At 37.4% G+C, this 17,640-nt stretch overlaps 2 protein-coding genes across 2 annotated transcripts in view; one reads left to right on the top strand and one right to left on the bottom strand.

Moving 5' to 3' along the window:
• Positions 1 to 17,640, top strand: part of LOC128864203 (thrombospondin type-1 domain-containing protein 4) — a 203,148-nt gene that overhangs the window by 40,578 nt on the left and 144,930 nt on the right. The gene's annotated exons all lie outside the window — the stretch shown is intronic.
• LOC128864204 (putative inorganic phosphate cotransporter) lies at positions 9,453 to 13,739 on the bottom strand. Its single transcript, XM_054103766.1, has 4 exons — positions 13,696 to 13,739; positions 11,155 to 11,291; positions 10,016 to 11,089; positions 9,453 to 9,942 (listed from the first exon to the last, which is right to left on the bottom strand). The coding sequence occupies exons 1-4, from the start codon at positions 13,715 to 13,717 to the stop codon at positions 9,691 to 9,693; spliced, it is 1,485 nt and encodes a 494-aa protein (XP_053959741.1). The 5' UTR covers positions 13,718 to 13,739; the 3' UTR covers positions 9,453 to 9,690.

The following is a 17,640-nucleotide window of genomic DNA, read 5'->3' as shown; positions in this document are numbered from 1 at the left end:
TTGTATCTCGAGATAAATCCCGATATCCCGAAATCGCATTAAAAATATCGCTAAATCCCAGCACCAAAAATTACTGCTAACATTTCCTTCCCTAATACATAATCCAAGTTCCATTTTGATGACTTAATAGTTCTTATTTACGTAAAAAATACATTTTTTAGCAAAATTGTCGAACAAAGTTTTATGAGACAGCAGATTTTTTTTTATTTTACGACTATTTTCCTTATATTTACGAGTATAAGCATAATTTCTATGTGTTAGTGTATTCCGTACTTTAATATGAGCAAACGATACAATAAATACATAATTTATTAATTGTAGCGCACACACCCCGGTCGTGACACGCAGTAAGCAGCCATAAATCATTGCGTTCATCAGAAATTAAAGACCAAAAAGAAAACTCATAAAGAACAAACAAAAAAAGAGAGGGTTGAGCAATCCAAACAGCGGCTCGAATTACCCAATTGAAAATACCAAGAAATCGCGTCACTTTACGGTATACCACTCGCGATCACCAACCACGATCCCATCACTCTAATATACCCGTACATACCTCACAATATTGGCAACTTACTGTCTTATCAACGCTAATTACCAGCAAAGCAGGAACACAATTCCGTTTCCAACGCTGCTGCGTACTCCATAAGTGCATTGATAGAAATGAAACTGAAGAGTTTAATTGCTTTTAATTGTTTAATATGTAGTAGTGGTCTGTGCTCTAAGTAGACCCATTTTCAAATTGCATTTTTGACACTTGCCGAGCTGTCGATCAGGCTGGTGGCCAGTAGTCAAGCGACCCAAGTTGCCACTGATTCACAAGAATTCGCCGGCGCGCGCCCCTTACGCTACGCTTTTAGCATTTTGTCTGCTGCGCCCGCCTAGATTCTCACATTCCCATTCTTGGATTGTTTATGACCAACGCAGACTCACTTAAAAGTGATCGTAAAATTCCTAAATTCTGCTGAGAATTAAATGATTTTATGTACGAGTATACACGCCTTGTTGTTGCTCAAATTATTTATGTGCTACAGTTGTTGGGTGTTTTGTTGTTTGTGAATTTTTTAAAGTTCTCCTCAATTTGGTGGGTGGCTTCTCTGGTGGTGGTATTTTGGAATTTCTGAGCACGCGACTCTTTCGTTTTTTATTTATTCATATTCAGAACAAACACATCTGTACATATGAATGTATGCGTGTAGGGTTTAATAATTGTTATTTGTTTAAATGCTCCAAATGAATTTATGGATTCTTAATACGAAAATCGTTGCTGAATTATTTTATTTCGTTTTAAATGTTTTTTGTGCTTTTTAAGCTTAGTTGGGTGGGTGAAAAGAGTAATGGTAAAGGCTGTTTTTAGAATCGATAACAGTAGAAATAAATATTAAAAAATTTATACATTGTTTATTAGTACTTAAACTTTATAAAAAAATGTATTTTTATTTACAAATCTTTACAAAAATTAGTATATAAAAAATGACGTGACCCAAAGCAAAGCGAAGCTATTCCGACTAAAGTGTCAGTAGGTTTGTGTCATCGGCACAAAAATGAGTTTCGAGCAAAGAGCTAATATCAAATTTTGTTTAAAAATCATTAAAACGTTTACCGAAACATTTGAATTTATGAAAAAAGTTTATGGCGATAATTTTCTATCTCGTGCCGCAGTTCATGAGTGGTTTACTCGTTGCAGAGATGGTTGTGATGGATTTGTGTGGTCAGTAATCACCGAAAACTCCGTCGAAATTGTTCGTGAATTTATCAAAAATGAACCGAAATCATCGTTGAAATTCATGGAATCATTTTGAATATCTCCAAAACATCGATTTATCGCATTTTAACTGATCATTTGAGCTTACGAAAGGTCTGTGCACGTTTCATTTCGTACAAGTTAACTGAGGACCAAAAATTGTTCAAAATTCAACATTCGAAAGACCTCATTAAAGAGGTAAGAAAAGACATGGGCCTGAAACTAAGCGTTAAAGTGCCGAGTGGAAGGCCCCAGACGAGCCCCGACCCAAAAAATCGCGTTTGGAGAAATAAAAATCAAGTCGATGCTCATTTGTTTTTACGATTCCAAGGGAATAGCCCACAAGGAGTTCGTGCCAACGGGCCAAACCGTCAATACAATTTTCTATCTTGGCGTTTTGAAGCGTTTGTTGTACCTCATTCGTTGAATTCACCCTGAATACCGCCAAGGAAGAAGCTGGCGCTTATTGCATGATAATGCACCCTCATCGATCCACTCTTGTGACTGATTTTTTGACTAGGAATCGCATTTCGACCATCAATCATTCACCGTTTTCGCCTGATATGGCTTCCTGTGCCTTCTACCTATTGGGGAAATTGCATTCGGCCATGAAAGCGAAAAGCTTTGCGCCCGTAGAGGCCATCCAAATGGCTTGTGCCGACATCCTGAAGAACATTCCGAATTCCGGTCAATGACCTGAAACACTCTTTCGAAAAGCTTTTACTTCGCGCAAAACAGTATATCGAGGTAAGAGGGGACTATTTTGAATAAATAAACTCGAAGTTATCAGAAAAAAGCTCCCGTCGTTTCTATTTTAGCTCACTCTTGTTTATTTTGGACTTCACCTTTCGAAATATCGAAAATTCATAGCTAGAAGGCAAAATTTAAAGTGTGATTGCCTTAAATTACCAATCCCATTTACCGTTTAACGAACGGGTGAATGGAAAAGTGCCGACATTCCTAATGGAGCTCTAGATTTTGTTCGAACATTTTCGAATTGCCCGGGTGTGTGAGCAACGAGTACTCACACATCTGGCCCGCCTGTTCGTTACTATTTACTCGAAAATTTTCGAGCATAAGCTCATGTATATCCACTTTTTTCGAGTAATAAAGGTTTATTTGAATTATTTGTTTAAAAATGATTGAAAAAGTTACATTCACGAGCACATAAAAAAATGCAGGGCAACATTTAACAATAAAAGTGTTTGATTTATGTAAAATTTTATCAGCTAAAAGCGTCATCATAAATTCAAAACTGGTATTATGAATCCGTAAGAGCGCCGCCATCTGCAAAAAAAGAGTACATTCCTGAAAGTTCAACTCTCAGTATTCATAGCAGGCCTATCACTAATTTCTTTGAAAAAATGCTATTATCACTTCTGATGTTATCGCGAAATTCTGCCGCAATTCCGAAATTCAGGAGTTTGGTACCACTGATTCCGAGTAAAACTAAATTTTGACAGCTTTTTGAGAATTATTATCCGAAGGCTTTTCCTTTATATCGCAATATAGCTAAAATTAACCGAAGCATACAAACAAACAAGAAACTAAGTGGACATTTTACACAGAATTAAATAAAAATGTTAGAAGTGTTTATTGTTTAGAACTGCAGGTCAATACCAACCACAAATCAGAGTTAATATGAAAGGCTGATGAATCCGAAGCTGAAATGAAAATCTTTATTTAAATGAAAGTTTTTTATAAAACTATCTAATAATATATTTATTGAGTTTTATTACAACTCGCCCTATTGCCTAAACTGAGATGATTGCAAGCATTCCGTTAATATATCCAACTTTAGAAATGTGTTTGGTTTTGACTAATTCGCTACAATCTGCAATTTACGTTTGGTTTCTAAATCAAGGGCGGCCTATTATAACATAGTTTTAGTGCGCTTTCTTTGGATTTTTTCTTGTTCTTTTAATTGCAGAAGAGATCTCTGTCGCAGGGCTGGATTTGATCTAGCTAGTAGAATCGTTGAATTTTAATTCGAAAAGCTCCTCTTCCAAATTTGGGACTCTCTCTACCTCATAACCACTGCAAACCTCAAATTTTCTTTTTAGCACTCAATGTTGCCCTCGTCCAGACCACTACGTTGTACTTTAGGATGGAAAATAAGAGGGTCGTTACGGTGCGGTTTTCATTAGTGACGAGAATACTTACCTGTTGATTCATTAACTCAACCCAAAGTGCTACATTTTGTTAAGAATTTTTTACTGCGTATTGACGTGCGTTTCGATATTTTCCTACAGGCTGTATAGTATTGGGTCATAGGATTCTTTGGCTGCCGAATTTTTCCATCAACACCAATTTATTACCCCAAGTGTTGTTGTTGCTGGTGTTTTCATCTCAAGTATTTGTTGTTGATGAACTGAGAGGCACGTAATTTACGTCTAGTGCCATTTTAATACCACAATTCTCTGCTGTTCTGGAGGTTGAGTTTCCAATAGTGAAATTTCCTATAGCCGCATCATTGCGTCTAGAAAGTGAAATTTCATCAACGTTGTCGAAGAAATTTTTGCAAACACTCACAATTTTGCTCTTAATATACCTGGACAACTTCAAAGATAGTTTACAAGGGCTTCCCTCTCCTCACTTTTCTAAAACTGGGGTACATATTGTTGTGTAGTATACATATTTCACCTCGTCGCGTACTTCCCTTCCTTCCAGTGTCCTGTGAGAACCGAGGCGAATCTTGAAATATTAGGTCGACTGTACCCGAGCAGTTGTTTGATCGTCAGCTCATGTCTTTCTGGACATAGCACAGGTTGGCAGTCGCCTTCCTCTCAAGTACAATCATTAAATTCACTGAAATGACAATAACGAACCAATTTTTATCAAAGCGTCACTTTCAAGGCGGATTATTTGTTCTTCAATGTTTTTGTATTTATGCAAATATTCTTAATTTTCCTAGTAAACATTTTTTTTATAGGTTAGGTTGGTTTGAACTGGCGCTATTTTATTTTATAACTTCTAATTCAATTTTACACACACACACATCCACCTACTTATATACAAATTTGGTATATCCCTCGTGCCAAACCCATAAATTCTTGCACGCAACACACTTTTACTTCCACCGCAGATTCCATGAAACAAAGATCAGTATCGCTCGAATGCTCAAGCTTGTGGTCAAACGTCAAGCTGCCATAATCGTCAGCTGTCAGCCAAGTCATTAGAAGTAGTCACTACTGATATCAAAAAATCGATCGCCTACTATTTATAAACATACGTACATCCTACTAAGAATTTATCATTAAGAATATTTCCAATATTTACGAGTAATTAATTTTTTCCCACACATTCGAAACCGCCGATTGCATCTCTTCTTATCTGCTTAACCCTTCCCATTGCAATGCGGCGTTGTACTCGTAGGTATGCGCACAGCTTAGTTGTAGTAATACGTACAAATGCGAGTGTAAATGTTTTTGTTGTTATTGGCTGCACATTGCGTGCTCACATGTCATGATAGTGATTTTTCACGTTTCGTACAGTTCATGCGCTGCTGTTTTGTTTTGATTGCTCCTAATGGTGTTTATTTGTTTTTATGACTCTTTTTTAGTTTCGTCAAATGTCATAATTCTAACGGTTCGTTCGGTTTGATTGAAGGTTGGCATAACATTTCCATTGACTTTTGGTGGTCAATAGCCAATAGTAAGTGACTTATTGCATGTTGGTAATGCATTTGTGACAAGTGAATTTACGAGTACTTACAGTTAGCATGCGAAGCTGTGAGCAAGTATGCGTGTAGGTATGTAGGTGTATGTATACTTTATTGCATACTTTGAAAGGGTAGTTTTTTTATATGAGATTTTGTAAGCACGATCTCAGTGACCTTCAATGTGCCTTTTGCAATAATTTCCTTCGGCAAGTGAATTTGTAAATGTCAACGAAAATTTAGGAGAATCAAAATATTTGCACGCAGCTTATGGTAATATTTATGTATAGTTACATTTTGGGAGATTTTGTACATTTTGATACAAAAATCGTACAAAACAAGCTCTTCAAGTCACAAGAGGTAGGGCTATTAAGTAACTAGACCGTTAGACTGCGAAATAATTTATCGTTTTTCTATAATATTTTTATTATTATTGCATATAGCATTAAAGAGTTTTCCAATAAGAGGTGTTTTTTTGATAAAATATCAATGGTTTCGTTGCTTGTGTGGAACGTAGCCCCGCCTTGTTGAAAATAAACGTTGTCTAGATCGTTAATCATCTCTCGATAGCGCAATCCATTCACCGTAGTTTTTGCTACAGCTTAATTTTCGAAAAAGTAAGGTCCAATGACTCCGCCGGACCATAAACCGCACCAAACAGTCACACGTTGAGGATAGAGCGGCTTTTCAACAATGACTCTTGGATTTTCTGAGCCCCACATCCGAAAATTCTGCTTGTTGACGAAGCAACCGAGGTGGAAATGGGCCTCATCACTCAAGATGATTTTTTGATAGAATTCCGGATAATTTTCATGCATTTCAACGACCCAGTCGGCAAAGACACGACGTTGTTAATTATCGGCCGACTTGAGTTCTTGTGTTAATTGGACTTTATAAGCCTTAAGACCCAAATCTTTTTTCAAAATACGGTGTAATGACGTTTGTGTAATGATCAGGAATGGACAATCGTGGGCTTTCTGTAACACTTTCGGCTACAACAGCAATATTTTCGGCTGTTCTTGAACGACGTGCACGGGTTTTATTCTTCACATCACTAACTTGTCCCAACAGCTCGAATTTTTTCACCAATTTCTGTATTGCGGTCCGACAAGGTGCTTCACGATGACGCAAAAATGTTCGAGTTTTACGAACCATCTCTGCCAAATTTTCACCCTTTTTATGGTGAATTTTAATAATATCAGTGCGATGTTTAAGCGTGTATCGTTCTAATTGTATTGATGGCGTAGTTTCTACTTCTCAAATATCAAAAAATGACAGCTTCAAAAGTGCACCATTCCCGAAATAAATAAAATTTTTTTAAATCTGAAAAATCTTAGTTGTTCGGTCCATGGTGGTTTAAAATATTCCTCAGAAAATTTCTGTGGGGATCAGACGAAAACAATGTAAGATAACGAACAAAATTAATAAATGCACTTTGATCCTAATACTCCGCTCAAAAGCAATGCTTTGGTTGTTGTTGCATAAGTTCATGAATTCCTTAAAGCGTTTTCGGTTGAAAGTCCCAAACGTATGCTGGACCTTTTATAGTTGTAGTTGCTTATGAACATTTTCTTGTTTTGTTGTTAAGATCGACATGCAACTTTGCTCAGTAAAATTTCTCAGAAACTCAGACTCATTTCCTTCAACGTCAATGATACTCGACATCCAGAGAACTCAAACTTTATTGATCATACCAAGTGTGCTCACTTTGGCTCTCCATTACTAGTTTAGCGGAGAGAGTCTGCATATTAAATCAGAGTTTGAAAACCACTTGGCTGTCCGACAAGATTGCAGTGTTGCGTCCGATATTGAAGTCCGCTTTAAACAAATATATCTGCCTTGCCAGATTGAGGCACGTTCTTCTTTAGATTTCATAGTAGCTTCTTAGACTTACTCGAAATACACGAATCCCAGTATTTTCTTCAGCTGCTCACCTGTCCATGTATCCGGTTATTATATATTGGTTTATCTTACATATCCCGCAATACTTCTTGTACCAAGTTTCCTCCTGAATCTCCGAAGCTGCACTTTGTTCGATTGGTAGCTCTATTTCTAGTAAAGGTTCCTTACATTACACTGTCCAACACTGGTTACTAATACGACTAAAAGTTAGTAATTATGAAAGAGAATGTTCCCAGCATCCAATTTGCCGAAGACAGTGCTAGTCCAGAGGGTCGGCATTTTTTTACGGAGCGTATAATAGTATTTATTTAAAATTGGGTGTGTTAACGAAGAATTTTTTGTGATACATTTTAGCTCTTACCCAAAACGGAAGTGTATAATAAAAGTTCATTAAAATGAGCTGTAAGATGTTGTTCCACATAAATTTTAAACAGACAGTTTTAGTGGGGATCACTGCAGACGAGCAACTCGTAACTCATTCGAGGTGAATGCGCAAGAAAGCTTCGTCCATGCTAATGTTTACATATAAGGTTGTCAAAAAAGTCTTGCGGTATTTTTATTGAATTTTCAATTTTTCATAAAATTGGTTATAATAATGCGATTTAAAACAAATATGCGCCGTTTTGTTCGATGATGAGTTCCCAACGAGATGCCAACTTCATAATGCCCCTCTTATAGAAGCTCGCTTCCCTATTGTCAAAAAACTCGGAGAGCCAATTTTCACAGGACTCCATTGTGGACAACTTCCGACTACCAAGCTCGTTCGCCATGGACAGAAATAGGTGGTAATCACTTGGTGCGTATCGGGCAAAAATGTTTTTTTGCGTCAAGTCGTGTGGCACCCATAGATCGAGCTTCTTTTTGAATCCAAGCTTCTTCAAATGGTTTATAACGGTTTGATGACTCATGCCCAGCTCTTGGCCGATGCTACGGCTGCTACTATGCCGGTCTCTTTCGATCAATTCAGCAATTTTATCGCAATTTTTGGCGGCATGCCTTGCGGACCGTGGCGCATCTTCGATCACCTCTGCACCAGAACGAAAACGTGATACCATCGTTGTGCGGTGGAAATGGAAACTGTATCGGGTCCATAAACTGCACAAATTTTATTGGCAGCATGAGATGCATTTTTGCCTTTATCGTAGTAGTACTGTAAAATATGCCGTATTTTCTCTTTATTTTGCTCCATGTTTCGACGCTATAACTCACGAACGACTAAAAGCAAACAACAATTAATCAAAGAAGTGTTAGCACGTGAAAAGAGCTTTCCAAAAAGCTCTAGCCTGAACCGATGCGACGAATACAACTAGAACTACGCGCTTGCAAAGACAAGCTTGCGGAAATACCGCAAGACTTTTTTTATAGTCTTATATTTGGTATATGGCAGATACATTGTAAATACATAAAGCGTCTTTCAGAAGTGACGCTTGGTGTCAGTAGGGAATAATTCCTAATTCTGTCGAGGATAGAAAAAGGGTTGGCATCCCAGACTGGGTTTTTTTTCAAAAGTAAAGCTTATGTGAATAACCCAACATCGATTCCAGAGCTAAAACATAACACTCTGATCGAGATTGCTGAACTCAATGCGATAATGTGCGAGCGAGATCTTGAAAATTTTAATTCTCGTATAACAATCTGAAGGCGAACGGGCTCGGTGGTATTTTTTCACATATAAATGCTAAGAGCCGTACTTTGAATAGTGAAACCCGAAAGAATCTAAGTTTTCAAATGTAAGTTTTTTACTTATTATATTACATAGATTGATATATAAATTAATCAAAAAAAAACTTTATTCGCAAGCAGGCAGACTTGAATACTAATGCGAAAGTGAGAGGAAAAGCTTAATGCTTAACAGCAGGCGTACTAGTGTATGCGTACTTCTTCTATAGCAGCATCAGTCTCGTTCTTTAATAGGCACATCTCGTAAGTAAATTTACTTTTGATGGTTATCACAGATTATGGCAATTCTTCGAATGATTTTAACAATTTAATACGTGGTACAAAGTTCACATACAACTGTACAGTGGATCGGGTCGGTCGTCATACAAAAAAAAGTTGAAAAAGTCCTTTCCTGTATTCAAAACATATGTTGAGAGGATTCGGCACCATCACAATTTTTTTTATCCTTATAAAAACCGCCGAAATGGTGTTCTTTATTATAACTTTATTATGTTTCCTGCCTATTTATTACAAATGCAATGGCTAAATGACTTCAATATGTAATGAACTTGTTTTTGACAAACAAATACATAAATGAATTCTTATGAACAACAATAACGATAAAGCTTATATCCATCTAAGATATACAGATCACGCATTCATTTATTATAAATATATTTAAATACTACTAATAATATAACTTAACTAAATATTATTTTAAAAGAGTATTTCAAAGTCTTGTTCTCTCTACAACATTGCCACTTTCGACAGCCTCTTGTTTCTCCTTTATTCCCTCCTTTTTTACTGTTGCCTCTGTACCTGTTTGCTTATGCGCTGCTTTCTCCAAGTCGCTTTCACTTTCAAAGTCAGACGCGTTCCACGGTTGAGTCTCTGAAGTGCCCCAAATAATGTAGACCAGATTGCCCAGAAAGAAAATCACTGCAGCGATTGCGAATATAATTTGCCATTGCGTGCGATTATGCTAAAATTAAATTTGAAGAAACAATAAAAAAATGCTTCAAATATTTTTTATTTTCGCAAGCAAGTTCCCTCACCTTATCAGTCACAATTACGCCTACAAGTAGCGGTGACAAGATCGGCACAATATTCACAATAGTATTTGATAAGCCCATGAGAATGCCCGCATGGTTGGGTGCCAGATCGATCGTATTCAGTGTACAACCGATGGTGGAGCCACCATTTATGCCCACATTAAGTGTCATCAGCGCAATGGCCCACGCTTGTTGGCTCGAGTCCAAGAAACCTATACCGATAAGTAAAAGTGCTGGTATCCAAAGCGAAACTGTGTTGATCGTCTTGCGCATCGCAGTCAGCGAAAGAATATTCCCCTTGGTGAGAAAATTCGCTATAGCCAAGTAGACATACAATGATATCCACATTGTCAGGTAGGGTAGTGCCGAAAAGAGTCCATTCTTCTTGATTTCCATATGTAAAACACCATTCATGTAAGAGGGTATTTGTGCTTGTAGGGTAGTAAAACCCCAAGCCTCAGCACAACGCCCCACTAGAAAGGCTAAAAAAGGCACAGAAGTGAAGATTGCACGCCAAGGCACTGGAATTTTTTGCTGATGAAAACCATCGTTGCGCTCAAGTGAGGTCTCAATGTACTTGCACTCCTGCGGTGAGATGAACTTCGATGATGGCGGATTATCCGCGCCAAACACAAGCCAAAATACGCACCAAACAAGGCAGACCGACGCAGATACATAGGAAATTCCAGGCCATCCTATGGAGCTACTGGCGATGAGACCGCTAGATGCCAGCGCTATAACAGTGCCGCAATCGGTGCCAGACAAGCTGAGCGCGCCTAAGAGATTGCGTTCATGCAGTGGAGACCACTTGGCGAGATGGTCGTGTATGGCGGGAAAGATGACACCCTGAAATAAACCCTGCAGTAAGCGTATGGCGCAAAAGATGGGCCAACCGCCAAGGCGTACACAGAGGGGCGTAATGAGGCTGCAAACAGCAGAGCCTAGTGTGGCGATGAGAATGGTAATTTTGGCGCCGTAGTGGCGACTCAGATAACCGCCGGGGAATTGTGTGAACACGTAACCCCAGTAGAAACTAGAGAGTATGTACGATTTGTGCTGCTCGTTCCAGTCGTATTCCTGTGGGTTGTGAAAAATGCTATATTTTCTTATTGAATGTGAGCGTAGAATATTTTCGAACCTACCGGAAAATCTGGATTTGTTGTGTTGGCATTGGTCATTGCGACTACAGCTACTGAGACGTTCAGACGACAAATATAGACAACAACAATGTTGAAGAATAGCAGCAGAGCCTGCAGATGACGTACTCCAAAAAGAGGTGCTGAGGAATTATTTGCATATAAAATTTCGTTAGATTGCGAGATTCGAAATAGAAATTAATTAAATGATATATAAGTACATTTATCTATAAGTGAGAGAACTTTTTGTCGGAACACACAAAAATATGACTTGTTTAATTAAATTTAGTCTATCAAATTGGAATAACTGTTTCCTGTGTTTCGTAGATCATAGCCAGGCGTGCTTTAATGCTTTTAAGAATAGGTGTTACTAATTTCTTTCTTCACATTATAATTTTTTTAAGTAATTTTCCATTGTAAATTATAAATATGAGTAGTACTGAATTCGTTTCGAAAAAATTTGTGAAATGCAAGCAAGTTTGAAAAAATTCGTAGCACACACGTGGACATAAGTATAAACAGTGAGTCATTTTCTAATAAATGCACTCGATCTTCGAAATTCGATAAGAAAAGAATTCATGGCATATTAATATAGCACAATTGTTTTTCTGTTATTTTAATGTGGGTTCGGTGACATTATGTCTGGAATACAATTTCGGGTAAATGGCTACAGTTTTGCAGGCGAAGCATCCTAGTAGGCCATTTTGGGACGACATTTTTATCGCCTATAATTTGTCTGCTATACCACATAAAGCACCACAGAAATTAGACGAGTCGTCTTAAATCAAGTCGAGTCGTCAATCAACGTTGCCGAACGTTTTTTGGCACAATAAAAAAGTACTTCCTGCTTACTTTTTTTAGTAAAAGTTTTCAGTTTTATGCTTTTGAGTACCTTTATTGAGAATAAATGAAATTAAAAGTAGCTCTTGCAAGAGGACATCACGACTACTTACGCTGACCCAGATTGAAAATTAGACAACGTACATCAGCTTAGATTCTGGTTTCATGGCTTTCCCTTAGTTGTTCACATTTCCGAAGTCATGAAGTCAGAACTTACCCTGTCACGAAACTGAATGGTGACTTTCGCGGTGACTAACTGTAAGCACGAAAATAAAAGAAAAAAAACTTCTGTTCCAATTACTCTCTTCTGTCCATTTCTTTCTGGAACATTTAATAAGAATATTAGAAAAGAGCGCTCAGAAAATTGTTCATAACCAGGCTGTAGAGGGTCTAAAAGCAGAAAAAACTAAATGTTTTAACCTTAACCTTTTAGCCTTAACTTGGATAAGTTGCAACGGTTCATGTCTTTCTCTCAAGAAATTTCAGCCAAGAGAGATAAAAACTCATCTGCGGTCTTCTTAAGAGGTTGCATGAAGGCTTGGACTTTGTCAATTGAGGCACTTCTAGAATTCATACCTCTTCACATTCATATCCTGTTCCAAGCGAGAAGGGATTTCTTAAGAACAACTGTACTGTTGGCTCAGACGATCATCAAAAGTGCAGGAAGTTTGATATTCTTTCTGAATTATTTAATATTTTTATTAAATATTGAACAGGTTTGGACTTTGATCTGATACTGACGATCTGATATTTCTCTTCGCTTCTCTTTTTGTGAAACATCGACTCTTTAAGTATTACTTCGCTCATGAGCCATTTCCTGTACATTTTGGTAACCGTAAAAGGATCACTATCGGCATGCCATTTTTTATGCTAAATACCATTGACAGATCAAAAACTCGTCAATTAGTCTCATTTTAATAGCATCTTAAAAAAGTCAATGTTGTGGATAGATTCAAATATCTCGTGAACATTTTCGAGACATGATTTTTTGCGATTTCAAATGTGAGCTAACACAAAAACAATGCATTGATCGGCTTTAGTTTTGCTTTATGTTAGTTTCAGTGAAGAGATCGTCCATCACCGGTTATTGTTCCTGCAAGCATCGGAGCTGTGAGAAGATGATTGAGATAATGGCTGTGTTAAGCATTAGTAAAAGTCAAATAAAAACGACTTTTCAAAACCATTTAGTTGCCCATAATTTTACCAAAAAAAAAAAACAAAGAAACCGCGTGAAATGGTGTAAATAAAAGCGCAAAAAATTCAGTCGCGGTGTTTCTCCAGATGTATACACATAAAAACGTATCAGGTCATAAAACTTGGATATATGCGCACGAGCCATAACACACAGAAAAAAAAAATTAAACAACTGTTGGGATGTCTCAGAGTGAGTCGAATCCCACAAAAGCTGTGCGTTCACGAAGCACTATCAAGAAAATTAATGCTTTTTTCTGTATTTATGTTAGTTACTACGCATGCAGAAGTACATAGATCCCCAAGGCTAATCTTTTGAAAAACAATAAAGCGGTTCGATAAAAAAAAAAAAAAAAAATTTTCCATGTTTTTACGTAGGAATTTTTGATTATTCGCGCACTTACTGTTTTTTGCACATATTTCAGATAACATTTTTTCAATTAACTTTTCACTTTGTATTTTATATATTCGAACAAAATTAAATCTGTTTGGTATTTGATATTGTTTTTTACGTACAATTTTCCAAAGTAGGCACCATTGCATTTGTTTCTACTCAAATTGTTTTTGCACTTTTGAATGAATTTTCGTAATGTTCCCGCTTTTAAAGCGTATCGTTTCAAACTGGAAATTCTCTAATGATTCATGTTTCTACATAAACGCGAAGAAGTGCAAACTGCGCCAGAGTTTTCAAGAACTTCCCATTGGAACCATGAAATTGTCACGCGTCAAATATTTATTTAGATAAGATTCATAATGGGTTTTACATTTGTTTCGCTAGTTCCGAGTCTTGTACCTAACACAATTAACAACTAAATTAATTGATTACATATTTTTTGCTTGTAAACATCTTTTTCGCTCTCAACTCTTCAACTGCAGACACAAAACAACAAAAATGAAATTATGAACAATGGGCGGTTACTGAATAATTTACATGGGAGTTTGCACGCATATGACTTTTTTGGAACACATTTTATTTTCAAAATTTAAAACTCTTAAAAAGTAGGGCATTTGCACTTATTGCAGTACTTTCATTCCAAAACTCACTGCATCCCTCAGTACACATATTTTAATTTATTCACTTCTATTTTCAACTTAATTTTTATTTTTATTGTCGCTTTTTATACATCTACAGTAGTCTAGTGGTATACTTAAATATGTAGCTGCTTACGTTTTTGCATTATGAAAAATTTATATTTTCTCAAGTGTAGGCGGTTTTGCGTTTACCCTTCTTTACACGGCCGCGTTTCGAAACGTTTTAAGCCAAAATTCTGCATGGATGGACTACTAAAAGCGCGCTTTTAGGTTAAATAGACTTTGTAAGCAAAGCAACTTCTTAATTTAAACAGCTGGCACACACCCCCGAAATTTGCGTATACTTTTAATTAAGAAAATATTCTAACGTCATTTTCTTTTATTTAATTTAGTTCACTCAGTTCAGTTTATTCAGTTTAATTTATTTGTATAAATTTAGTCTATTCAAATACAAGTTTTTTACGAAACTCTTCTTTGCCTATAGCAAAAAGAAAGCTTATGACTAAAATCACTAACAAATATTAAAAAAAAAACTTAGGAAACTAAGAGATTGAAAATAAAAGTTCAAAGTTTTAGCAAATTCATATTGCGCTAAAGAAAAAGCAATTGAGATTTTCTTAAAATCACAAGTGCATGCGCAATTAGGACATTTCATGCAATTAGCAACAGAAAAAGGGAGTAATATAAGTGAGCTTTTTTGTGGAAAGTTAAAATTGAGACGATATAATAAAGAAGAAAGTTAATAGTGAGTTAAGTGTTAAGTGTGAGTTAGTGAGTTAATAGTGGCGGAGAGCTAAAAAAGGAAGAGAGACGTATTATCCGAAAGAAGAAACGAGATGCCGAAATACGTGAGTGCGAAAAGCTTGAGATGCTGGCCAACAGGAACAACGCCCGAAAATTCTACCAGAAAGTTCGGCGGCTTACAGAAGGTTTTAAGACCGGGGCGTTTTCCTTTAAGAACAAAGACGGCGAACTGGTGACTGACGTACAGAGCAATCTTAAATTATGGAGGGAACACTTCTCGAACCTGTTAAACAGTGACAGCTGCGCATGTCACAGAGAATGTGAAGATCCCGATACCCCAATCGTATACGGCTAAAGAACAACAAAGCCGCGGGCGCCGACGGACTGCCGCCTGAGCTATTCAAACATGGTGGCGAAGAGCTGGTAAGGTGCATGCATCAGCTTCTGTGCAAAATATGGTCGGATGAAAGCATGCCTGCCGATTGGAATTTAAGTGTGCTCTGCCCAATCCATAAGAAGGGCGATCCTGCAATTTGTGCCAATTACCGCGGGATTAGTCTTCTCAATATCGCCTATAAGGTTCTAGCGAGGGTATTGTGTGAAAGGCTGAAGCCCACCGTCAACCAACTGATTGGGCCTTATCAGTGTGGCTTCAGACCTGGAAGGTCTACCATCGACCAAATATTCTCAATACGCCAAATCTTGGAAAAGACCCATGAAAGGAGAATCGACACACACCATCTTTTCGTCGACTTCAAAGCTGCATTCGACAGTACGAGAAGGAGTTACCTGTATGCCGCTATGTCTGAATTTGGTATCCCCGCAAAACTAATACGGCTATGTAAGATGACGTTGCTTAACACCAGCAGCGCCGTCAGAATTGGAAACGACCTCTTCGAGCCGTTTGATACCAAACGAGGTTTCAGACAGGGTGACTCGCTGTCGTGTGACTTCTTTAACCTGATGTTGGAGAGCATCGAACGGCCAAAATCGCGTAAGCGGTTATCGCGCCAATTAAGAAGAAGAAGTAGGGCAAGCATACCAAAATGCTCAGAATGCTGAGAGGATTCGATTTAGCCAGGTCTGCCCACGCGTGGAATAACTAGAACAAAAAAAATCAATTGCAATGAAGTTTGGTTCACATATTACTCCTAAGGAGTCTGAGCGAAGTCTCTCAATAACCACATCCACCTTGCATATAACGGTAATTTTCAAATATTCAACTTATACAAATGAGGTTCTAAATAGAAATAGAAGGCCTGTAACATTTTGAAGAATGGCAGGTGCCATACTTATTATTAGGTAAATGCGTGTACCTCGATAACCACTTAAATAATAAAACCAAACTTCGGATACGTGTTTCCTCTCTCCTCATTTATCATCTAACATAAATATTATTGAAATTAGATAAACACCATGCCCTCTTTTTATATGTTGAAACGGAATTTACGTTCCGTTTTTCAAATGCCCTATGGAATGCGAAATTGAAAACGTGAATACACTGCGTGCTATGCTTTGCGTCATGCCTTCCTCTACGATAATAACTCATTACAAAAGCCCCCCAAAGCATAAGTTTCAATAAGTTTGAAGATGGTCGTCGTTAGCCGCATCCAATTGATGTGCGCTAAAAGGCCCTCGAGCTTCAAACTCAAATAAGTAAATACATTGCAACAAGCTCTTCCTCATAAGTGGCTTTCTCAAAAGGCTCCTTTTATATTAAAAGCTGAAATAAAGTCGCAAGTATATTCACTCCGAAGTTTAGGCGATACTCTCGCTATCTTCAGACATCCAACTCTCCCTAATATTATTTCGTGTTATGTTTGGAAGCAATAACAATGTCTGATGAATCGGAGTGCTTAAAACAAAGGCTTTGAGAATTAATTAGTAATCATAGCTCTGACAATTATGGGCGCAGATAAAATAAAGTGGAACTTTAAAGAATAAAAATTAAATTTTCGTAACATAATTGAATATGACACAGGTAAATATAATATGTTAGATTTTGGTGATATGATACAATTTGGTAGGACAAATTCTTTGATAATATCAAAAACTCTAGTAGGTATATGATGAAATTTGACAGAGCCTTCAGTCGGAAAGAGAAGGCGAAAAATGTCGTAGTCTTACAATATCGATATTTTTTCATCAACTCCTTGTGACGCCGAAATCATACTAAGGGAAGTTTTCTCATCTTACCAATAGAGTACCCTTTCCTAACCGAGACGATAAATTGCTTCTCACTTTAAAGTACCGTTTGTGGTTTTTTCAGTTTCTCAGCAATTCGTTAACAAAAATTTATTAATTAAGAAACTATGGCAACTCAGGAGTAATTTATGTGAAAGGGGTGTAACGGGGTTTTAGAAATCTGAGGAAGTAGCTATCAGCATTCTACAACTTCCATTCTTACTCTTACCTACACGAGGCACATCCTGGTAACCTGAGCTACCAAAGCTGAAGATGAGGTATCCAATCGTTCCCACGACAGTCGATTCTGTGTTACCGGAACGACCCGGATTTATATACATACGTCCAAGGACTGTCACTCCAGAGGCATTTCTGGTGCATCTATGTTTGTGCTGCTACAACAACAACAACTAGGTATCCAATACGCGTGGAAAGGTGGACGCCCCATGCTCCATTCGAGACAAAAGGAATTGATGAAGAAGAAATTGCAAATTACAATTT

This window comes from Anastrepha ludens, chromosome 5 (assembly GCF_028408465.1).
Source record: "Anastrepha ludens isolate Willacy chromosome 5, idAnaLude1.1, whole genome shotgun sequence".
Taxonomy (NCBI): Eukaryota; Metazoa; Arthropoda; class Insecta; order Diptera; family Tephritidae; genus Anastrepha; species Anastrepha ludens.
This window is presented reverse-complemented; position numbering and strand designations above follow the sequence as displayed.